This window comes from Scyliorhinus torazame, chromosome 7, assembly GCF_047496885.1.
Source record: "Scyliorhinus torazame isolate Kashiwa2021f chromosome 7, sScyTor2.1, whole genome shotgun sequence".
Taxonomy (NCBI): Eukaryota; Metazoa; Chordata; class Chondrichthyes; order Carcharhiniformes; family Scyliorhinidae; genus Scyliorhinus; species Scyliorhinus torazame.
This window is the reverse complement of record NC_092713.1, coordinates 249,111,310-249,136,990: the sequence shown is the minus strand read 5'-3', so window position 1 is coordinate 249,136,990 and position 25,681 is coordinate 249,111,310. Positions and strand designations below refer to the sequence as shown.

Sequence of the window (25,681 nt, the reverse complement as noted above, 5' to 3'; positions counted from 1 at the left end):
GAATTAAAAACGATTCCCAAGGCCGTGTTTTGTTACTGCAACTGTCTAGCGCACAAACATAAGAGATAACGAAGATGCCTTGAAATTCCATTAAACCAAAAGTTCTCTTTGACATTTAATTTTCCCATCAAACCATATTCTCAATACTGCTCAAAATACCACACCACTATCATTCCACTTGACAACATTCTCTCTCAATCACAACTCCTACTTAATATTCCTTATTTCACCTCCCCCTCAGACACTTAGCACTGCTGCAAAAGCCTCACAGCCACACATTTCACACCCCAGATCTACAGTCAGTTATTCAATCATATCACCCAAACAGCTTGCAGGACACACACTGACACACTTCCCTCTCTCTTGCAGAGCAAGGTAGAGCATTACCATAGATAGCAGCACCTAACTGACAGTGGACAGGCATGGCCTATGGAGGAGGCGGTATTTACTGTTATTGGAGCAGCTATTGCTAGGTCATATCCACTGGTGGAGAAGAAGCCGTTGGAGGTGACAGTATCCTCATAGCTAATCCTGTTTCTCACTGTAAGAAGTCTTACAACACCAGGTTGAAGTCCAACAGGTTTGTTTCAAATCACTAGCTTTCGGAGCACTGCTCCTTCCTCAGGTGAATGAAGAGGTAGATTCCAGAAACATATATATTGACAAAGTCAAAGATGCAAGACAATGCTTAGAATGCGAGCATTTGCAGGTAATTAAGTCCTTACAGATCCAGAGATAGGGTAACCCCAGGTTAAAGAGGAGTGAATTGTCTCAAGCCAGGACAGTTGGTAGGATTTCGCAAGCCCAGGCCAGATGGTGGGGGATGAATGTAATGCGACATGAATCCAAGGTCCCGGTTGAGGCCGGATTCATGTGTGCGGAATTTGGCTATAAGTTTCTGCTCGGCGATTTTGCGTTGTCGCACGTCCTGAAGGCCGCCTTGGAGAACGCTTACCCGGAGATCAGAGGCTGAATGCCCTTGTCTGCTGAAGTGTTCCCCGACTGGAGGGGAACATTCCTGCCTGGCGAATATAGCATGATGTCCGTTCATTCGTTGTAGCAGCGTCTGCATGGTCTCACCAATGTATCACGCTTCGGGACATCCTTTCCTGCAGCGTATGAGGTAGACAACGTTGGCCGAGTGGCACGAGTATGTACCGCGTACCTGGTGGGTGGTGTTCTCATGTGTAATGGTGGTACCCATGTCGATGATCTGGCACGTCTTGCAGAGATTGCCATGGCAGGGTTGTGTGGTGTGGTAGTCGCTGTTCTGAAGGCTGGGTAGTTTGCTGCAAACAATGGTTTGTTTAAGGTTGTACGGTTGTTTGAAGGCTAGTAGTGGAGGTGTGGGGATGACCTTGGCAAGATGTTCATCTTCATCGATGATGTGTTGAAGGCTGCGAAGAAGATGTCGTAGTTTCTCCGCTCCGGGCAAGTACTGGATGACGAACGGTACTCTGTCGGTTGTGTCCCGTGTTTGTCTTCTGAGGAGGTCAGTGTGTTTTTTTGCTGTGGCGCGTTGGAGGTCATCCCCACACCCCCACTACTTGCCTTAAAACAACCGCGCAGCCTTAAACAAACCATTGTTTGCAGCAAACTATGAGTGGTACAAGCAACAGAAATGTTGTTTCAGCCCCTCATTTTGTTTGATAGCGTGCCTTTCATTGTATGTCTGCTGTCCACATGTGCAAAGGCTGGGCACAACGGTCATGAGCTATGTCATCAATGTCATGATATTCAAACACACACATCATGATAAACAGACCACTTAGCACACATAACACGACAGCCAATCACAGACAAGGACAGAGACAGTATAAGACAAGAAACACGACACCTGGTGGTCAGTCCATCTGGAGACCAGGACAAGGACAGGACCTGGTTAACAACACACTCAGAGCGTCACCACATGCGGAGTATCAAGACAGATCTGTAAATAACAAGTTGGAATAAAACAGCGTTGTACCAATTGCAACCGTGTTGGTTCATCTGTACCTCAGAGCACCCAACACCACATGATACCAGTGAGTGGATCGATACCTGCCGGCAAATCTGCCATCCTGAGCCATGGATATCAACAACAAACCGCAGCAGTTGCAAGTCGCGGGGAACCTGGGCACCAATTGGAAGCTCTTCAAGCAGCGATTTGAACTGTACATGCGAGCCAACGAAAAACAGGGTGCCTCGGACGAAACAAAGATTGCCATGCTCCTCACTACCGCAGGTCAGCACGCCATCCTTGGTGTTCGCGGAAGGCGAGAACCAATCCAAATATGACACGGTCCTCCTCAAGCTCGACCAGCACTTCAACGTTGAGGTAAATGAAAGCTTTGAGAGGTATATCTTTCAGCAACGCCTGCAAGGTAAGGATGAGCTCTTTCAACCCTTTCTGACGTTCCGCCACATCCTCGCGCAGTCCTGCGGTTACGGCAACACCTCAGAGTCCATGATCCGGGACCAGATCGTTTTTGGCGTTGCCTCCAGTGGCCTACGCCAGCAGCTTCTTAAAATTAAAGGCCTGAACTTAGCATCTGCGGTGGAAGCCTCTGTCCTCCATGAAGATGCGACCAGCCGCTTTGCCCAATTTCAGGCAACCGAATCGGCACGGAGGGGGTCCCTAGCGATCGAATCGGCAAGCCAGGCCGCCCACGAGGCCGAACGCATCCAGGCAATCGAGTTTCTCCCGGCCCGCAGCCCGGACGAGGGCGGCCTTTTCGCGCGCTTTTCGAGGTCTCCTGCGCTTGTGCGTGCCAAAACCAACGGCAACATCGAGGGACGCACTGCGCAGGCGCGCCCGATGCAAGACCGAACTGCGCATGGGCAGTGGCGTAACGAACGCCGTGACGTGCGGCAACTGTGGAGCTGCACATTTAAAAGGACAATGTCCTGCAAAAAACCGACAATGCCTACGCTGTGGCAGGATGGGCCACTACGCTGCCTACTGTCGAGCGGTTCAACCGATGGATCCTCCACATCTCCGACAACCTCGCAGACACGTGCGGACCGTCCAGCCCACACATCAGGACATCCAACCCAACGACACAGATGACCAAGACGCCTTCCGGGTTGCGGTCATTGATGTGAACCGCGTCAACACCATCAATCCGGCCGATGAATGGAGTGCCACCCTGACGGTCAACCCGAATTCGTCGCACACCTACTAGACTGGACTTATGAGACTGTTCACACGTCAAAGTTTAGCAACTATTGTATTATAACATGTTACTGTTTTATCATTCCAGATCTCGTTTGACCGGACCACACTTCAAAGTTTTTCTTTTTTGTTATGGTACAACCTCGTTAGCATGTCACACCCGACATCGCCCCATGTATATAGTTACGCCACATGTACATGCTGTAAATATCACACACACACACTTTTAGCTGCACTCAGGACACATTCATATTTATAACCACATAGGCACATAATCTTGTAAAAAAGGGGGGATGTCATGATATTCAAACACACATCACAACACTCACATCATGATAGACAGACCAACAGACCAATTAGCACACAGAACACGCCAGCCAATCACAGACAAGGACAGAGACAGTATAAGACAAGAAACACGACACCTGGTAGTCAGTCCATCTGGAGACCAGGACAGGGACAGGACCTGATTAACAACACACTCAGAGAGTCACCACGTGCGGAGTATCAAGACAGATCTGTAAATAACAAGTTGGAATAAGTACGAAGTCTTACAACACCAGGTTAAAGTCCAACAGGTTTGTTTCGATGTCACTAGCTTTCGGAGCGCTGCTCCTTCCTCAGGTGAATGAAGAGGTCTGATCCAGAAACACATATATAGACAAATTCAAAGATGCCAAACAATGCTAGGAATGCGAGCATTGGCAGGTGATTAAATCTTTACAGATCCAGAGATGGGGTAACCCCAGGTTAAAGAGGTGTGAATTGTATCAAGCCAGGACAGTTGGTAGGATTTCACAGGCCAGATGGTGGGGGATGAATGTAATGTGACATGAATCCCAGGTCCCGGTTGAGGCCTGCTTCCAGCTTCCACCCTAAACACATTAAAGAAGCCATCCCCTATGGACAAGCGCTCCGTATACACAGGATCTGCTCAGACGAGGAGGAGCGTAACAGACATCAACAGACGTTGAAAGATGCCCTCGTACGAACAGGTTATGGCACTCGACTCATCGATCGACAGTTCCAACGCGCCACAGCGAAAAACCGGACCGACCTCCTCAGAAGACAAACATGGGACACAACCGACAGAATACCCTTCGTCGTCCAGTATTTCCCCGGAGCGGAGAAACTACGTCATCTTCTTCACAGCCTTCAACACGTCATTGATGACGATGAACTTCTTGCCAAGGTCATCCCCACACCCCCACTACTTGCCTTCAAACAACCGCGCAACCTCAAACGAACCATTGTTTGCAGCAAACTACCCAGTCTTCAGAACAGTGACCACGACACCACACAACCCTGTCATGGCAATCTCTGCAAGACGTGCCAGATCATCGACATGGATACCACTATTACACGTGAGAACACCACCCACCAGGTACGCGGTACATACTCGTGCGACTCGGCCAACGTTGTCTACCTCATACGCTGCAGGAAAGGATGTCCCGAAGCGTGGTACATTGGCGAGACCATGCAGACGCTGCGACAACGAATGAACGGACATCGCGCAACAATCACCAGGCAGGAATGTTCCCTTCCAGTCGGGGAACACTTCAGCAGTCAAGGGCATTCAGCCTCTGATCTCCGGGTAAGCGTTCTCCAAGGCGGCCTTCAGGACCCGCGACAACGCAGAATCGCCGAGCAGAAACTTATAGCCAAGTTCCGCACACATGAGTGCGGCCTCAACCGGGACCTGGGATTCATGTCACATTACATTCATCCCCCACCATCTGGCCTGCAAAATCCTACCAACTGTCCTGGCTTGATACAATTCACACCTCTTTAACCTGGGGTTACCCCATCTCTGGATCTGTAAAGATTTAATCACCTGCTAATGCTCGCATTCCTAGCATTGTTTGGCATCTTTGAATTTGTCTATATATGTGTTTCTGGATCAGACCTCTTCATTCACCTGAGGAAGGAGCAGTGCTCCGAAAGCTAGTGACATCGAAACAAACCTGTTGGACTTTAACCTGGTGTTGTAAGACTTCGTACTGTGCTCACCCCAGTCCAACGCCGGCATCTCCACATCAAGTTGGAATAAAACAGTGTTGTACCAATTGCAACCGTGTTGGTTCATCTGTACCTCAGAGCACCCAACACCACAATCAAAGGACAGTCCTCAGTCCTCAGCCACCAGTGGTTGCCCCCTGATATGTTGTCATGGCTGAAATTTTGATGGCACAGCAGATTGCCGACCCCTTTAATCACATTTTAGTCTGATGTTTTAAGCTTCATTTTTGATTCATTTATTTGGAATCATGAGCTTTCAGAGTGTAGCTCCTTCATCGGGCGACTCAGATTCCAAATAAACCTGCTGGACTTTAACATGGTGTTGTAAGACTTCTTACTGTGCCCACCCCAGTCCAACACTGGCATCTCCACATTATGATTAGTTTTTGTTCAAGGCAGTATCTTTTTAAGGGGCTGCCCCTTTTACATTGCCCCTCAGGTCATTTGATTTAATTTAATTGGCTTACAGAAAAAATAGTTGAAGACATTCTGACTGCTGTTGGGATACTGGGTATTGACCAATAAGACAGATTACCTATGGACAGGTGGACACTGAGGGCGTGGTATCGCTTTCCACAGTACTGTAGGGCAGAACTGACATGCAGTACAAAAGATTTGTGTGCAGGCAATGGCACCCTGAACCATCAGTTCCAAAATAGTAATGTTGACTTCAAATCAGTGGATATGCCAATGCCCCCACTAAAATGGCTGCGAATTTGCTCACACCAGAAATGTGAATGTATGCCACTGATGCCAAAGTGGCATTTGTAACACTGAAAATATGGGGGCTAAGGAGCCAAACTCTGCAGCTGCTGAGTCAGATTGTGCAAGAGAGCTGAATTATTAAATATTGAGACACAATTGTCAACCAGAATACTAGGGTGCATTCATTCTCTTCAGATAAACATATTAATTTCAACTCCCACACACTATGGAACCTAATCTCCTTAAACAAAGGAGGTTACAATGGAATGAGAGAAGAGCTAGCTGAGGTAGACTGGGAGCAAAGACATTATGGTGAAATAGTTGAGGAACAGTGGAGAACCTTCCAAGCGATTTTCCACAGTGCTCAGCATATACCAATAAAAAGGAAGGACGGTAGAAAGAGGGAAAATCGACCGTGGATATCTAAGGAAATAAGGGAGAGTATCAAATTGAAGGAAAAAGCATACAAAGTAGCAAAGATTATTGGTAGACTAGGGGACTGGGAAATCTTTAGGGGGCAAAAGAAAGCTACTAAAAAAGCTATAAAGATGAGTAAGATAGATTATGAGAGTAAACTTGCTCAGAATATAAAAAGACAGTAAAAGTTTCTACAAATATATAAAACAAAAAAGAGTGGCTCAGGTAAATATTGGTCCTTTAGAGGATGAGAAGGGAGATTTAATAATGGCAGATGAGGAAATGGCTGAGGAGCTGAACAGGTTTTTTGGGTCAGTCTTCACAGTGGAAGACACAAATAACATGCCAGTGACTGATGGAAATCAAGCTATGACAGCTGAGGACCTTGAGCTGATTGTTAGCACTAAGGAAGTAATGATGGGCAAGCTAATGGGGCTAAAGGTAGACAAGTCTCCTGGCCCTGATGGAATGCATCCCAGAGTGCTAAAAGAGATGGCTAGGGAAATTGCAAACGCACTAGTGATAATTTACCAAAATTCACTAGACTCTGAGGTGGTCTTGGCTGATTGAAAATTAGTAAACGTGGCACCACTGTTTAAAAAAGGAGATAGGCAGAAAGCGGGTAATTATAGGCCAGTTAGCTTAACTTCGGTAGTAGGGAAGATGCTGGAATCTATCACCAAGGAAGAAATAGCGAGTCATCTGGATGGAAATTGTCCCATTGGGCAGACGCAGCATGGGTTCATAAAGGGCAGGTCATGCCTAACTAATTTAGTGGAATTGTTTGAGGGCATTACCAGTGCGGTAGACAACAGGGAGCCAATGGATGTGGTATATCTAGATTTCCAGAAAGCTTTTGACAAGGTGCCACACAAAAGATTACTGCATAAGATAAAGATGCATGGCATTAAGGGTAAAGTAGTAGCATGGATAGAGGATTGGTTAATTAATAGAAAGCAAAGAGTGGGGATTAATGGGTGTTTCTCTGGTTGGCAATCAGTAGCTCGTGGTGTCCCTCAGGGTTCAGTGTTGGGCCCACAATTGTTCACAATTTACATAGATGATTTGGAGTTGGGGACCAAGTGCAATGTGTCCAAGTTTGCAGACGACACTAAGATGAGTGGTAAAGCAAAAGGTGCAGAGGATACCAGAAGTCTGCAGAGGGATTTGGATAGGTTAAGTGAATGGGCTAGGGTCTGGCAGATGGAATACAATGTTGACAAATGTGAGGTTATCCATTTTGGTAGGAATAATAGCAAAAGGGATTATTATTTAAATGATAAAATATTAAAGCATGCCGCTGTGCAGAGAGACCTGGGTGTGCTAATGCATGAGTCGCAAAAAGTTGGTTTACAGGTGCAACAGGTGATTAAGAAGGCAAATGGAATTTTGTCCTTCATTGCTAGAGGGATGGAGTTTAAGACTAGGGAGGTTATGCTGCAATTGTATAAGGTGTTAGTGAGGCCACACCTGGAGTATTGTGTTCAGTTTTGGTCTTCTTACCTGAGAAAGGGCGTACTGGCGCTGGAGGGTGTGCAGAGGAGATTCACTAGGTTAATCCCAGAGCTGAAGGGGTTGGATTACGAGGAGAGGTTGAGTAGACTGGGACTGTACTCGTTGGAATTTAGAAGGATGCAGGGGGATCTTATAGAAACGTATAAAATTATGAAGGGAATAGATAGCATAGATGCGGGCAGGTCGTTTCCACTGGCGGGTGAAAGCAGAACTAGGGGGCATAGCCTCAAAATAAGGGGAAGTAGATTTAGAACTGAGTTTAGGAGGAACATCTTCACCCAAAGGGTTGGGAATCTATGGAATTCCTTGCCCAGTGAAGCAGTTGAGGCTCCTTCACTAAATGTTTTTAAGATAAAGATAGATAATTTTTTGAAGAATAAAGGGAATAAAGGTTATGGTGTTCGGGCCGGAAAGTGGAGCTGAGTCCAAAAAAGATCAGCCATGATCTCATTGAATGGCGAAGCAGGCTCGAGGGGCCAGATGGCCTACTCCTGCTCCTAGTTCTTATGTTCTTATGGCTCCTCAACATTTCAACAACCGTTGCTACTTAAACAAAATATATTTCAAAAAACCTTGGTAAGAGAGATGTAAACCAAAGGAGATTAAGGTAGATCACTATTTTGACTTTCAATAAAGTATTGACTGAGGTGTAATTATTTGATACTTTGGTCTAGATTTGACCTCCGGCTTCAGGACCCTAACTTCAGGACCAAATGGGGATCCCGAACCTTCACTTGCTGGCTGCGGAACCGGCTCGCTATTTTAACAGAGGCAACTTCCTAACTGGCCATCTCTGGATCTGCAGTCCATTTAAGCATGGTGGGCAGGTTCTTGATGCTGCCAGTTCAATCAGAGAGCCAGGAGCAGCTTTTAAACCTCAGCAGTCCCACCAAGTGAGGTAGGCACTGCTGAGGAATGCAGGAGACCTTGGAGACACAACCCTGGGTGGTTAAGGGAGGAATGTCCCACCAATCAGAAGAGAAACCTGTCCTGGGAGATCATTGAATTTGCAAGGCTGCCTTTCCTGCCCGTGGCCACCTCAGTGGGGCATGGAGCACCTTCTGGCTGCAATGGCCTCACCAGGCTGCAACAGTGGACCACCTCCAAGACACTGATGGCCTTTCCACACAGCGGGGAGCAGTTCTGGCAACCTGGAAAATTCATCCTTTATGGGACATTTGATGATTTAAATGTGCTGCACAGCAATGGGACAGCGTCAGGCAGCCATCCCCAGTATTTCCCCAGTTCCGACCCTGGGGTCGGAATATCCTGCCCCTTGTTTAAATCCCAGTCTATACTTATCTTGAAAGCAGAGTTTGATTATGTTTAAAGATCACAAGTACAGGCAACTAGCAATTTTATATATCAGCAAGTGATTTTTTTTGTAGTCAATCGTTGGTCACATTAAGCTTCAATCCCTAAAGAAGCAGTTTCAAATTACGTTTGTATGAAATATATGCAGGAAAGCTGTGCTCTTCCAAATCAAGGCAACCAATCGAGAGAACCCTGAGGAAATTTCTGTGCGATTATTACTACATACTGCCTGTTTGTTAGAGGGATAATAATTAGCTGGTACAATTATGGTATATTGAGCCTGCACATTCAGGTTTTCATTCTAATTGCTCCTGCTACTTTTGTAATGTAGATGAGTGAGGTTCAAGATGTAGTTCATGGGTCAATTAATGGAAGCTCCCTGTGTAAACGTATGCTACTGGTGGCACTGCAGCATGTCTACAGCAAGGAAGGGTATAATTACAACCTAACCAGTTAATGTTGGTAGTACCCATTAGAAATATATGCTTGGACATTTATCACGAAAATTGTTTTTACAGAAAGTGTGCACAAATATAAGATTTTTAATAAGTTAAATCGATCTTCTGTGATAGTGCACATGGGGAGTCAATCTCAAACGTAGATTTCAGGTGAAATGAGAATAGGAGGCAACATGATAATTCGAGCAAGCTGCACAGACATAGTTCAGTTGTCTTTTAAAGATTTTCTTATTATATTGCACAATACATATCTAATTCCAGGTTTATAATGGAAAATGCCATTATAAACTTGTCACACTGAAATAGTATAGTGTACTGCTATAGTGGATCAACTAGATGGAGGAATGGGTATTTCTAATTGCACATTTTCAGTGGAGATATTACTTTATATATAGGGGGCCTAATATTTTTATAAAAGGAGTCTTGTTTCATTATGTATGGGAATCCCACCACCTTTGTGCACATGAAACCTGCCATTTTTAAAAATCTTTTTGCGTTTCATATTTTTTGAATATGTGAGCACAGATTACCACATATGTCACCAACCAACTGTTTTAACGCATTTACTTCACCTTCAGCTCCTCAAGGTTGGACATTCCTGGTGATGCACTGATTGCTAAAACCATAAAATCAACAATTCAACAGTAATATATGATGTTGCAGTTATAAAGTTTCTATCAAGTCTTACACATCCCCCCCCCCCACATAATATTGGACTCTGCTTAACTTTTTCTTTTTGGAAAGTCCAATGAGACGATTAAACTATTTCTATTCTGTCTCGCTCTTAAAGTCTCTGAAAAGCTTTTTGTTATAACCTGCCTACTGACGATTGGCTGGGGACTAATGATTATCCCACAATCCTATGGGAGTATGAACTTCCCCAATGAGGGGGGCGGAGAAACTCCTACTATAAATAAGCTGGCCAGTCCAGGAACCAGGAGGAAGGAGAAGGTAGCAAGGGAAGTTACTGCTACTGCTATGTATATGTTGTTATAGTAAATAAACTTTATTATTTTGTATCCTTAAAACTCGTGCTGGATTCTTTGTGGCCCTTACAAAACTGGCGACGAAGGTAAAAGTGAATAGCTGTCTACACTGCTGAAGCCACCTCCCTGGATTTTTGTTGGATACAGGTTGGAAGTTGTTTTCTATTATACCATGCCTCTGTACGGACGTTTGGATGTTTTTGATGCTGCGCTGGAAAGCTGGAACCAGTACACGCAACGGATGCGTTACTATTTCCGGGCAAACAATATCACTGAAAACGAGCGCCAGGTGGTCATATTGCTCACCGCCTGCGGACCGCATACGTTTGGGGTGATTAGGAGCCTTACGTACCCAGCTGCGCCGGACACCAAAACGTTTGACGAACTTGTGAATATAGTGGGGCAACACTTTAACCCAACCCCGTCCACGATAGTCCAGCGTTACCGGTTTAATACCGCTGAGAGGACCCCTGGAGAATCCCTTGCCGATTTTTTATCCAGGCTACGCGGGATTGCGGAATACTGTGACTATGGTGAGACCTTGTCAGAAATGTTACGCGACCGTTTGGTTTGCGGTATTAACAATGCGGCCACCCAGAGAAAGTTGTTAGCGGAGCCAACATTGACTTTTCAACAGGCAATACAAATAGTCTTGTCCCGAGAGAGCGCAGAGTGAGGAGTACAGGAGCTACAGGGAATGGAAGTGCATGCCTTGGGGCGAAACCCTTTCCGCCCAAAAACGTCCCCCCGCACTCCTGCGGTACCTTGGGCGAGGCAACGACCAGACCGACGCCAGTGGCCATCGGACATTCCTCCCCGAAGGGAGCCTTCTCCAGAGCCAATGGATGAGGAGCCATGTCCGTGTCAGACTTGTAGGCGCCGACCCCGTCGCGGAAGGCGGTCCTGGGGACGCCAGAGGCGCCGTCGTTCCGACCGAAACTGGGACCAGCCCAGGGGCCGTAACTGGGACCAGCCCAGAGGCCGTACCTTCCATGTGGATGAACCTGCGGCGACCACTCCTGAGGACGTGGAGACGGAGGACGACTGCCTGCAGCTGCATTGTGTGGCAGCTCCCCGTGTGGCCCCCATTAAGGTGACAGTACGGGTCAATGGCCACCCGCTGGAGATGGAGTTGGATACTGGCGCAGCGGTCTCCGTGATCGCCCAGAGGACATTCGACCGCATCAAGCAGGGTATACAGACCCTTACACTAACTGACTCACAGGCCAGGTTGGCCACCTACACGGGGGAACCACTGGACATTGCAGGAACTACAATGACCCCTGTTGTCTATGGACGCCAGGATGGGCGTTTCCCACTTATCGTAGTGCGTGGCCATGGGCCCAGCCTGTTGGGCCGGGACTGGTTGCGCCATTTGCGGTTGCAATGGCAGCACATCCTCCAAACAGTTTCTGGAGGGTTGACTGAGGTGCTAGGACGATACCCAGAAGTATTCCAGCCTGGTCTGGGGAAAATAAAAGGGGCCGTAGCCCGTATCCAAGTTGAACCAGGAGCCACACCGCGCTATTTCCGGGCGCGCCCAGTGCCTTACGCTTTGCTCGAGAAGGTAGAAGGGGAGCTCACTCGTTTGGAGAGTTTGGGTATTATCAGGGCTGTCCGTTTTGCTGACTGGGCAGCACCAATTGTGCCAGTAATGAAGCCAGATGCCACAGTTCGCTTGTGTGGCGACTATAAACTTACAGTGAATACAGTTTCCCGACTCGACCGATACCCAATGCCTCGCATAGAGGATCTCTACGCGAAACTTGCAGGCGGACTCTCATTCACAAAATTAGATATGAGTCACGCCTACCTGCAGTTGGAGCTGGACCCTGCCTCCCGACCATATGTAACAATTAACACACACCGGGGCCTGTATGAATATACACGGTTGCCCTTTGGAGTATCCTCTGCCTGCGCAATTTTTCAACGTGTTATGGAGGGCATTTTGAGAGGTTTACCACGTGTGGCTGTCTACCTAGATGACGTGTTGATTACAGGGACGTCGGAGCAAGAGCATTTGGAAAATCTGGAGGCTGTCCTTAAACGCCTTTCGGAGGCTGGAGTCCGTTTACGTCACACAGTGCGTATTTCAGGCAAAAGAAGTAGTCTACCTAGGTTATCGGGTGGACCGCGAGGGTCTGCACCCCGTCGCAGAGAAGGTGCGTGCAATTCAACATGCCCCCACCCCGACTGACACTTCGCATCTTCGTTCTTTTCTCGGTCTCGTAAACTATTACGGGAAGTTCCTCCCCAATCTGGCAACTACGCTGGCCCCCTTACACCTGCTGCTAAAGAAAAATCACACCTGGGTTTGGGGTCAGCCGCAAGAAACCGCTTTCCGGCGGGTAAAGCAACAATTGTCGTCGTCTGGGTTACTAACCCACTATGATCCGGGAAAGCCTTTGCTCGTCACATGTGATGCATCCCCGTATGGTATTGGGGCTGTCCTGTCCCACAAGATGGAGAACGGGGCCGAGCGACCGATAGCTTTCGCCTCCCGCACATTGACTGCAGCGGAGAAGAAGTACGCGCAGATCGAGAAGGAGGGCCTGGCAGTGGTTTTCGCGGTGAAACGCTTCCACCAGTATGTGTACGGCCGCCATTTCACTATCGTGACTGATCATAAGCCCCTGCTGGGACTCTTCAGAGAGGATAAGCCGATACCGCCCATTGCTCCTGCACGGATCCAGCGCTGGGCTTTGTTGCTTGCTGCATATGAGTATTCTCTGGAGCACAAACCAGGTACGCAGATAGCAAATGCCGACGCACTGAGCCGATTGCCTTTATCGACCGGCCCCATGTCGACCCCCACGACCGGTGAGGTGGTCGCAACCCTAAATTTTATGGACACCTTGCCTGTCACGGCATCACAGATCCGTGAGTGGACCCAGACGGAGCCAGTCCTGTCAAAGGTTCGGCACATAGTCCTGTATGGTGGGCAGCATAGACAGCTCCCAGGCGAGTTACGGGCATTTTCCTCCAAGCTGTCAGAGTTCAGCGTGGAAGACGGCATCCTCTTGTGGGGGACGCGTGTGGTTGTCCCGGAAAAAGGCCAGGAGCTGATATTATCAGACTTGCACAATGGGCATCCGGGCGTGACCAAGATGAAAATGTTGGCCCGGAGTTATGTCTGGTGGCCAGGCCTCGACACCGGCATTGAGAAGGTGGCCCAAAACTGCTCCATTTGCCAGGAGCATCAGAAGCTTCCGCCGGCCGCGCCCCTACATCACTGGGAATGGCCAGGGCGGCCTTGGGCACGCTTACATGCAGATTTCGCAGGCCCTTTTCAGGGATCCATGTTCCTTCTACTAATTGACGCCCAGTCCAAATGGCTGGAGGTGCATAAGATGCAGGGGACAACATCCTGCGCAACAATTGAAAAAATGCGTTTATCATTTAGCATGCATGGCCTCCCCGAGGTGCTGGTCACGTATAATGGCACTCCATTCACGAGTGAGGAGTTTGCTAGGTTTACAAAGATGAACGGCATCCGCCATATCCGCACTGCCCCTTACCACCCGGCTTCAAATGGGTTGGCAGAGCGTGCAGTGCAAACATTCAAAAGAGGCCTAAAGAAGCAGTCTTCCGGATCAATGGACACGAGACTGGCTCGGTTTTTGTTTACGTACAGGACCACCCCCCATACAGTGACTGGGGTAGCTCCCGCAGAACTCCTAATGGGCCGGAGACTTCGCACCCGCCTTAGTATGGTCTTCCCGGACATTGGCGCAAAAGTACGCCGCACACAAGAACGGCAGGGACCGGGATTGTCTCGGCATCGTCCGATTCGGCAGTTTGCGCCCGGTGACCCAGTATTCGTGCGGAATTTTGCTGGTGGTGCCCAATGGGTTCCTGGGGTAATCTTTCGCCAAACGGGCCCTATATCGTACCAAGTGCAAGCCCAGGGTCGTCTCCAGCGAAAACATGTAGACCACGTCCGGTCCAGAAGATCATCCCCGCAAAAGATTCCCCGCCCCCGGAGCTCAGTTCAACAGCGGCAAAGACCAGAAACAAGGGAAGGTAGTCCTCCAAATCTTCCACTGGTGCCTCACTCAAAACCTGCGCAGGTCATGACGGGACCGAATGGGGACAGAGACGCTGACATGACGGAGGCAGCAGACTCTGACTCCAAGATGGAGACACAGGATGAATCAGAGGGGGAATCCTCGGGTCCACAGGCCGTGGATGTACAACCGCGCCGTTCATCACGGAAGCGCCGGTCTCCGTCTCGTTATACGCCGCCTGATCCAGCGCCGCGTGCAAATGGCGTCCGGCCTGCGGCCAAACGAGTTCGACGCCTCCCTTCGCCAGGGCCTACGGTGGATTCCTTGGACTTTGGGGGGGAGGGATGTTATAACCTGCCTACTGACGATTGGCTGGGGACTAATGATTATCCCACAATCCTATGGGAGTATGAACTTCCCCAATGAGGGGGGCGGAGAAACTCCTACTATAAATAAGCTGGCCAGTCCAGGAACCAGGAGGAAGGAGAAGGTAGCAAGGGAAGTTACTGCTACTGCTATGTATATGTTGTTATAGTAAATAAACTTTATTATTTTGTATCCTTAAAACTCGTGCTGGATTCTTCGGGGCCCTTACAAAACTTTTCCTATTTCATTTATGTTTTTAAAAGGGTGTGACACATTGTTCAGTTGGCAACAACCTCATCTCTGAGTCAGGAGGTTGAATTTCGAGCCTCATTCGAGACTGAAGGACAATTTTAACAGCGGGATTGTGTGCACCCAATCTACATTGCATGGTTCTCACCATGGCTTTGGCGTTCAAGGTGGACTAATTAGCAATCCTTAAAGAATTACTTGAAAAGTATTTCTTAGCTGAACCTAGAGCCTGAAGGAACACGCCTGTACCTCCCGAATTCACATCAGTCCCAATGACCATTGGCAACTTTCTTCTTGGCGCCTTGCCAATTGCCCCCTCCGTCCTTCCCATATGTAGGAGCTGCTCTGATGCCCACAGCTCACCAGTCTAATTTAAATGAGACCAGAAAGCAGAAAGATCTCTGTCGCACTGATCAGAATGTTCTCTGTTGACCGTAATGTTTTTTTCCCTTTTTAAAAAAATATTTTGAGTACCCAATTTATTTTTTCCAATTAAGGGGCAATTTAGCGTGGCCAATCCACCTAATCTGTACATCTTTTGGGTTGTGGGGGCGAAACCCACACAAGCACGGGGATAATGTGCAAACGCCACATGGACAGTGACCCAGAGCCAGAATCGAACCTGGGACCTCGGCGCTATGAGACAGCAGTGCTAACCACTGTGCCATAATGTTAACTCCTCGCTCCATGCAATAGTGCTGGATTTTCCATAGTGCTGAAGTATAGCCTTTTCGCTCACATAATGCACTATTTTAACAAATAATTAGTAACCAAGAAGAACACACGATAATCAAAACTTACTCACATACTTGTGCTTTTTGTCTTATTATTTTGCCAGCCAGTGCACATACAGGTTGAAATTCACAAGCACGTGATGTGTGATTATGAGTTTTGAGAATTACATGCCGAATGACAATATCTATTACTCATTTTTTTAATTTACTAATCAAAAATGCAATTAGCTACAATTGGATTCCCAATTGGCTACAACTGACTAGTAGCTCATGCATTGAACAACACACTTTAGAATATTTTAACAATGAAGAGTTAGGGATAATTTAGTAGCTGGTGTGCAAGAATGATATTTTTCAAATTATTCTTTCATTTGATGCACTTGGAGAAAGAACTCTACTAAACATTATGCATTCCTCTCGCTTATTTCAATTTTTTAACCTTCCTTGCCCTATTTAATTTACAGCCATTGCTTTATACTATAATCTTCTATCGACTGTGAATGCATGTCCCTGCATCACTATTACTCCTGTAAAACCGCATCAGAAGGTGTGGGATGATCCTGTTATTCAGATGCTCTAAGATTATTCAATGTTTAAAATTGCAGACACTTCAGTATGCGTTATAAGAACGTGGGAATAAAGACCTAATAGTGTGTCAAGTTTAGCCGAAACTCTCAGCCTTGAATTTATTCTCTGATACCCATTATTTTGAATAGTAATTCTATAGAGTTAAACACGTATGGATGTGAATTTCTGTCAGGTTTCTCCCGCTGTTATGATGTAACATCGAAAGTTTCCATGCTTCTTCTGCCAAAGTTACAGTTGATGATTGGGAAAAGCTTTATGGAAATCCATACCCATAAATTTTGTTTCTTAGTTACCAGTGGAGCTACTGTTCCGACGTCCAGTTTAACTACTCTTGTGGTTTCAGCATCATAACTTACCGGCCTAATAGTTTACAGTGATGTGCAGAGAAAATGTTTCACTAAATCATGATGTAACTTTGAACAATCATCATTGCATTCCCTAATTGGATAGCTCGGATAAATTGGGCAACAAGAAGCTGAAGCATGAAAGTCAGCAAGTTTGCAGGAACATTCCTCAGTCTGTGCTCATTTAACCGGATGCTAAGTCGCAATTGACCTCTTATCATTGGAATAAGGATGATAAAATTGGATCAGATTCCTGTACTTCGCTGCTGCCTTGTAACATATGAACATTAGGTAAGGAAAGGATCAGGTTCAGTGATGTCCCCATATAGCCTGCCTATAATCACTTTCAAGTCCCAAGGCATTTATCTGGTTAAGGATCTCGAGGGCAAATGAGATCCATTGGATTCTATCTTAAGATGGCAATGACTTCAGGAGAGGAAGGGAGGGGAGGAAATTGATGAGAAGAAATAATAAAAATCTCAATTATAATCATCCATCCTACAGATGAAAAAAATATTTCATTTTGTTACTGTTGTTATTCATGAATACCTTGGTACTCTCATTGCCAATAACAACATATCAAGATTCTTTTTCATGAAGAAAGAGCTCTATAACTACATTCAACATATATCTAGGTCGAACTGGTATTAAGATTTTCCAACCCATTTTAATGTTAGAATAAATAACATTAGTCAATTGAAAGCATTATTTTCACAGCCACTTCTCTATCAAACCTGATAAAGCCATAAATAATAACTGTTTTTACTCCTAAATAATCACCTATCATTTTCATAATATTGTTCCTTAGAATGGTAAAAAAAATGAAGTAATTATTTGTAACTAATTGTATGCCACCCATTCCTGTCTTGTTTTGCATGTGTAAAACTTTTGCCTGTAATGGTAGTGCCCATTGTCCAAGACCCTGAGCACTATGTTACATGTTAATGTTCCACCTGCCATGTTTCTATACCAAAGTTTAAGCTAACCACATAACGTGTATAATTTTTGGTATGTTTTAAATATTCTTCTCTGAAACTGTTCTCCTTTTTTCTTTCTTTTTGTCAACTTTCTGCATTGGCAGAGCATCTTGGATTTGAATTTATGGGTATGGAAAACCATTCATTTTAATCTGCAAATGTAAAAAGCTGCCTTGGATTTCTAGCAACTTCTTTTGCTTTGAAGGGATGATCTGACTGCAGCTGTCTAGTTGTACGAATCCATCCATAACCAAAATAAAGGAGTCCAGTATCTAATGATGACATTGAGCTACAGATAAGCACAGCTTTTTCTAAAGCAGCACTCTTTTTGACTAGAGATGAGCTGCAGCTGGCCCAGGAGAACTCTTCCAGATTTATAACTGTTGTAAATAGACAGCATAAAACCACTGCTTAAATATTTGACCTATAAATTTCATGTTAGCTCCAGATGTATGTAAGTTTGTGTCATCTGTTAGCTTTTCAATAAGTGAAGCTGGTATTTAGATTAGGGGACCTTATTCTTTGAACTCCAAACTTGGTTTATAATAAAGTTGATTCAACAGTAAATCAAGCAAGGTTGCAGGTCATAATGTTTTTGCTGAAGTTGCAGCTAATATAAATAATTTTTATGGCACACAGCTTAAAAATTAGAAATGGACCAAACTAAGAAAAACAAAAAAACATTCAAGCGAAAGCAAATTAAATTTATTTATTGAGAGCAAATTAAACAGTTTCATAAACTTGTATCAAATTTGAATGTAAACTTTCAACAAGTTTGTTTTCATGCTGGGCAAGATTGTGCAATTAATTTCAGATTTTGAGACACACTTGTGTACTTTAGGTTTTCCTCGTCATGCACATGATAAGCATGATTACACAGCAGTTCCTTAATACAAAGTGCAAAAGGGCAGTAACAAAGCATTAATAACACATGAACCTGTTCATTATTCTCTCCTTCAGCAAAATGAGTGCTGCTGACATTCTAATTATTGATCACAAAAAAAATTCCAACTCCCATGTCTTGTCAGGACACCCATTTCTTCAGTCTGGGGCATCCCTTCACAGTCTGCTTTACCTCTTCCCTCAATGTTCCCATTCTCCTCTTCAGTAACAAGCATGCTATGCTAGGCCATTGACTTCCCCCTTTCACCACCCGCAACCCACACCCCCACCTCACCCCATTCCCCAACAAGATATTTGTACTAAAAAAACTTTTGTGTCTCCCATTTTTCCATTGTCTTTTTATGTCTTTATATTCTCACTACTGTGATTGACACACATGAGAACAGTGTTCAACTGGTCTGACTACTGTCGATTCTCAATCTCTATAATTGCTAGGTTGCAGCAAATAATGTTTCAGCAACTGATGAAAATGAATACCAAAATTAGAACATTTAAACAAAAGTGAAAATATTATTCAGAATAACTGTTCCTCCTTAACTTGAACTCTTTCTGAAGATTTACCTTCTATTGAATAAACTGTGCTTCACCTTAATACCCGGTCATTGTTATTTTATACATAGTTTAAAATAGTTTAGCTTTTTAGATGATTTTTGTTATGAAGTCTGTCATTGGTGTGTTGGTGGGGGTGGCGGTAATTGCAATTTTATTTGCTATGTATGTAGTACAGTTAATTTACTGCTACTTTGCGCACTGCCTCTTATTGTGTTTACATTTATTTTTGTGCATCGAAGTGATGTGACAAATGCTGCAGACTTTTTATGAGTAACTTGTAACTTAAGTGACGCTTGCGTTTTAAATTTGAATGAAGCATTTAACCTTTTTGTTCACTGTGTTTCTGTTTCCAGAAGCTGAAGAACTGTATCAAAAGAGAGTCTTGACCATTACCGGAATTTGTGTTGCCCTTCTTGTTGTTGGAATAGTGTGTGTGGTGGCATATTGTAAAACAAAGTAAGTCTTTAAACCTGCCTGTTACCATAACACAACGTTTCATTTCAGAATTTAAAGTAGCTTATGGACTGTTGCTGTTTAAGGTAATTTGATTTTTTAAATTCACTTACATTTAATATTTACATTTACATTTCTGGGATGTCTAATGCATTCATATGTTTCTTGCAATTTGTTGAAGTTATTTCAATACCCTGCCGTGAACTTACTCTAGTTACTGTATTTCTTTAGAAAACAAAGAAAGAAAATGCACAGCCACTTGAGGCAAAATCTTTGTGTAGACCATCAAAACCGAAACCTTGCCAATGGACCCAATCATCCCGGTCCTCTCCCAGAAGATATTCAGATGGTTGATGTACGTGTTACTATTTAATAAATTGATTTTAGGACAACGAAATAAACTATCAGAAGAGATTATTTAGTGATAATCGTGTTTGTTTTGGTTAAGATTACCACCATCACAGCGAAGATATTTTTGTGAATTGTCCTTTAGGCGTATCTAATAATTATGAAAAGTGTGTCAGGATTCAAGTTTGTGATGAAAAACCCACAATGTTTTGAACTACACACAAGCTGCCACAGGTGCAGAAGGCTAAGCGTCTTTCTTCTGAGATGTAATTTCTATGATTGGATGATAACCAAAAAACATTTTATGTCCAGTTGATTCTTTAACCCCTAATCTATTATATTGGTTTGGGGAACCTCCTTTACTAATTGTTAGACTGCTTGAGAATAATTTGAGCTGCATGGGAATGCTGCCTGGAAATCCGCTAAATAAATTTGAAATATATAAACTCATTCAAAACCTATTTTAAAAATGTGCTTTTGAGTAATTGCAATCATTTGTTTCTACTCATTTACTGTGTGAATAATTTACCATAGTTTTCTAAACTAATTAATTTTCAAAGTGAATGACATTTAACTCATAATGGCCGTGACCCTTATAGCTTGACTCTGAAGTTATTTACCATTTCTTTTCTCTGCGTACAGTACATTTCAAAAAATGTTCCGGCCCCTGAACATGTGAGACAACATGAAACGGAAACTTCATTTTCTGCAAGCCAGCCATCGTCCACATCTCATCACTCCTCCACGGCTACACACACATCTAGCCATAGGTAATGTATTGTTTTAATTCATTTATGGGAGGGGTGTGGGCATTGCTGGCTAGACCAGCATTTATTGCCTATCCCTAGTTGCCCTTGAGAAGATGGTGGTGAGCTGCTTTCTTGAAACGCTGCAGTCCCTGAGGTGTAGGTACACCCACAGTGCTGTTAGGGAGTGATTTCCAGAATTTCGACCCAGTGACAGTGAAAGAATGGGGATATGTTTCCAAGCCAGGACGGTGAGTGCCTTGGAGGGGAACTTCCAGGTGGTAGGGTTCCTATGTTTCTGCTACTCTTGTCGTTCTAAAGTGTGGGTCGTGGGGCAGGTGTCGGGGGGGGGGTCATGGAGTGATCAGTCGTGCCATTCCCGTGGTGGTCCCGATCACGGGAGAAGCACCAAACTGCCGCTAACAGCTTTTAAATTGAGAATGGCAGCTGCTGCTGTCTTTTAAATGGAAATAAATGAGGCTGTGTGCAATCTGGCCAGAAGCAGCAAAAGAGAGCAGGTCATGTGCCCTGCACATAAAGTTGACATAAAGCGCCCTCCATGTGCGTGCCTTTGGCGCCAAATCACAGAGAAAACCTGCTTCCATTTTCTAGCTGCTGGCAAGAGGACTGTGAAGATCGATGGTTTTCTTAAAAGTAAGAGACTCAAATAGACAGTATACCTACTGTACAGGATCTCACAACAGGATCTCTGCTGGAGAGAACTGCTCAAGAGAATCCAGGGCAGGACAGAGTAGTCAAACCTGTACAGAGTACCAGGCCATTGATTAATAGCCTACAAAGAAGAAACTTAACTTGGGAACAAAGCAGTATAAAGATGATTTCTTGAGGTATGGGTTTGTCAATTGTGCCAGTGCAAATAACGATGCAAAGCCCATGTGTGCTATATGCAGGGAAGTACTGGCGATTGAGAAGTTTCAGATTTTGAAAGAGAAGTGATGGGTGAAAAATTCCTTTTGTGGTTGAAACCCAAGAGTCAGTTATTAACTTACAACTGACTCCAAATTAAAAGACTACACTGCTGTACCTGAACTGTGACACCACATTAAAAACACGGCTAAAGCTCATTTCAGCATCTCCCAGGTGTATCCAGTGCTGAGTAAAACAAGAATTTTGTTGCAAATGCCCTTCACGATGACCCACCTGCGCGAGGTTGGACTTTCCATTTTTCTAAAGATGAAGACGACAAAGGAACTGGCTGACATCTGCACCTGATATGCACATTGCCCTCTCCTCCTTTGAACTTGATTCAAATGAGATTGTGAGGACCAAGCAGGCACCCCTTTCACATTAATGGTCAACACACGTAATGTGTGTCGCAAAGGTCGGCCAGCATGGGTCGTTAAGGTTGGCCGGCGTGGGTCACGAAGATCAGCTGGTTTGTAAAAGTGGCTCCTGTGAAAGAAAGTTTGAAAAACACTGGGTGGGATTCTCTCAGCCCAGGGCCGGGCCGGTGAATCTCCGCAACCGGCGCAAATCGCGCCACGCTGCCCAGACGCCGGGACGCGATTCTCCACAGAGTGGAGAATTAGCATCATTGGCGCCGGCCGGGGACCGCTCTACTGGGCCCCTCCGGCGATTCTCAGCCCGGGATGGGCCGAATGGCCGTGTCAAAAAACCCGAGTCCCGCCGGCGCCGTTCACACCTGCTCTCAGCCGGCGGGAATTCGGAGTAGAAGGATCGGGGCGGTGTTGGTGGAATTCACTCATCCAGGCAATTGGAGAGTATTCCATTACACTCCTTACTTGTACCTTGTAGATGGTGGACAGGCTTTGGGGAGTCAGGAAGTGAGTTACTCACCACAGGATTCCCAACCTTTGACCAGTTCTTGTAGCCACAGTATTTATTTTATTTGGCTAGTCCAGTTCCGTTTCTGGTCTAAAATATGAATGAGTGGGAACTGCCACTTTCACACAAAAGACAATAATTTAAATAATATTCACTAACTTTCAAAACTACTGGATGGTGCAAAATCATTGCTGTCAGTGCCAACTGTCTGTCACTCCAAATATGTCACTGATGGAAATATCTGCACACATTGCTACTGATGAACACATGAACACAGATAACAAAACATTTAATATATGATTAGTTTGACATATATCATTAATTATGCATGGACATTCAATCTACATAATCAGAGCCTTCCAAAATCTCCCCTTGAAGTGAACCAGCTCTAGTTTTCTCATATTCAAAGCTGTTTAATGTCATTAGTGCAGTTATCCATTGAATGCAGTGCCCATAAGGCTATAAGATACAGGAGCAGAATTAAGCCATTCGGCCCATTGAGTCTGCTCCACCATTCAATCATGGCTGATATGTTCCTCATCCACATTCTCCTCCCTTCTCCCCATAATCCCTAATTCCCTTATTAATCCAGAATCCTTTTATTAATCAAGAACACTAGATTTGTGCGTTAGGTGATGTTCCCTACAGGGCTACTGACCAAGAGCTGGAAGGTGGTATGAGACCGAATAGTTCTTTCTTAGAACATAAGAACTAGGATCTGGAGTAGGCAATTTAGCCTCTCGAACCTGCTCCAAGTTCATACAATCATGACTGATCTCATCATAGCCTCAACTCCACCATCCTGTCCGTTCTCCTCCTTAAATTTACTCACTTCCCAGCATCCAACGCACTTTGGGGTAGCGAATTCCACAGATTCACAACCCTTTGGGAGAAGTAGTTTCTCCTCATCTCTGTTTTAAATTTGCTACCACTTATCCTGAGACTATGTCCTCTCATTCTAGAAGGGCAGCACGGTAGCATGGTGGTTAGCACAATTGCTTCACAGCTCCAGGGTCCCAGGTTCGATTCCTGGCTTGGGTCACTGTTTGTGTGGAGACTGCACATCCTCCCCGTGTGTGCGTGGGTTTCCTCCGGGTGCTCCGGTTTCCTCCCACAGTCCAAAGATGTGCGGGTTAGGTGGATTGGCCATGCTAAATTGTCCTTAGTGTCCAAAATTGCCCTTAGTGTTGGGTGGGGTTACTGGGTAATGGGGATAGGGTAGAGGTGTGGGCTTAGGTAGGGTGCTCTTTCTAAGAGCCAGTGCAGACTCGATGGGCCGAATGGCCTCCTTCTGCACTGTAAATTCTATTATAATGCCCCACAAGAGGAAGCATCCGCTCTGCGTCTACTTTATCCATACCTTCCATATATCTTCCATACCATCCCTCTATATGTATGGTGTTTTGCATTTAAATCTAAATACAGTGATGATTAAAATCTGGTAATTTTCCATTACGAGCACTTGCAAGGTATGATTGTTAAATTTTCCACTTTTTATTCAGCCATTGTCAACAAAATTGTACTCCACAGCTAGATTAAAAAACTCTTCGACAATTATTCTGGCTAAATGGATCATTAGCTGTTTTTGACTATTAAATGCAGGTGCATTGTAATTACCACCATTTTTTCCAATATCAATAAAACTGCATATTTCAAAATCCACTCGTTCCTGTGATTTTGTTGGTTCATTAATTATGCTAAAAAACGGGCCTCCTATCATTAATCAAAATGGTTTGTTGACCCAAACTTGCAGAACCCTGAATGGTATGGGTGCAGCAATATCTGACAATTCACACTTAACACTGGTGGATCTCTTGACACTAGATATGCATTGGCAGAGTTTGGCTCTAATCCAGAATTTAGAATCTCTACAATAAATTAAATTCCAGTAGACAAACAACATACAGTGGATTCTGGAAATGTGAAAGAAGAACAGAAAATACTGGACATATTCAGTAGGTCTGGCAACATCTGTGATCAAAAGGAACGGAGTTAACAAATTTTCAGGTCTGATATCATTCACTAGAATTTATGGCCTAGATCCTCCGTTCTCTGGATGTTTGGAGACAAAATGTGCCTCAGAGGGTGTGCTACAGAACCTCTCGGGTGTCCCAATACAAGGGGCGGGATTCTCCGGTAATGAGGCAGAGTGTCCGCGCCGTCGTGAACGCTGTCGCATTTCACGACGGTGCGAAATGGCCACGGGCATGACCGATTCAGACCCCGAAAAGGGGCCAGCAGCGGGGCCGCGAGAAACGCGGTGGGCATGGCGCCAGAGCAGTGGTGTCATCGCGCGACGCCCGGCTGACGCCGCGCCACATCATTTAAACTGCGCGATCTGCGCACAGGCCCCGACAGAGAGGGCCTGAGCCCCGCCGTGCCGCTCCCAGATTCCGGAACAGTGATCTCGAGAGGCTGCTGGATGCTGTAGAAGAGTGCAGGGCCATCTTGTGCCCAAGACGTGGGCATCGGCAACCATCCAGCACTGTGAGGCGTGGCTGGCGTGAGGTGGGCACCGCGGTTAGCGCTAGGGGGCACACACCCCGGTCTGGAGACCAGTGCCAAAAGAAGCTCCACGACCTCACGAGGGCTGCCAGGGTAAGTACGCTGAGGGGTTCCCCGGGCCACACTCCACCTCTCCCCACGCCCCCCTCCCACCCCCACCCCAGCACGTCTCTCGGGACCCCCCGCCCGCCCACGCAGGAGGGGGGATTGGGGACACCACGTCGTACCCGACCCACCTGGGCAACACCCCCCCCCTTGAGAGCTGCCATGGCGTGGTGCCCAGGGTCCCCCACCCGGTCATAATGTTGACAACATCTGCGCTGACCGCCTAACTCTGAAGCTTCCCCCCCTGCCCTCCCCCGCAGGACAAGACTGCTCACAACCAACGTGAGCGTTCCAGAACCGGAGGGGGATCACCTGTGCTGCACCCCCTCACCATGAGCAGAGGGCTCTGGACCTCGATGGGGGAGCCGCCACCCGGGAGGTAGCACCATGCCAGGTCGGAGGCGCAGGACCAAATGAGACTCCCCTGCCT

At 45.7% G+C, this 25,681-nt stretch overlaps 1 protein-coding gene across 2 annotated transcripts in view; it reads left to right on the top strand.

Moving 5' to 3' along the window:
* LOC140426939 (pro-neuregulin-2, membrane-bound isoform-like) overlaps positions 1-25,681 on the top strand; it is a 1,113,957-nt gene that overhangs the window by 1,078,478 nt on the left and 9,798 nt on the right. Inside the window, exons 6-9 of one of the 2 annotated variants that reach the window (XM_072512245.1) lie at positions 17,938-17,961; positions 19,642-19,744; positions 19,973-20,096; positions 20,732-20,859. In XM_072512245.1, coding sequence (XP_072368346.1) covers positions 17,938-17,961; positions 19,642-19,744; positions 19,973-20,096; positions 20,732-20,859 — 379 coding nt within the window. The remainder of the gene's footprint in view (positions 1-17,937; positions 17,962-19,641; positions 19,745-19,972; positions 20,097-20,731; positions 20,860-25,681) is intronic. The other variant, XM_072512244.1, reaches the window with a different exon arrangement.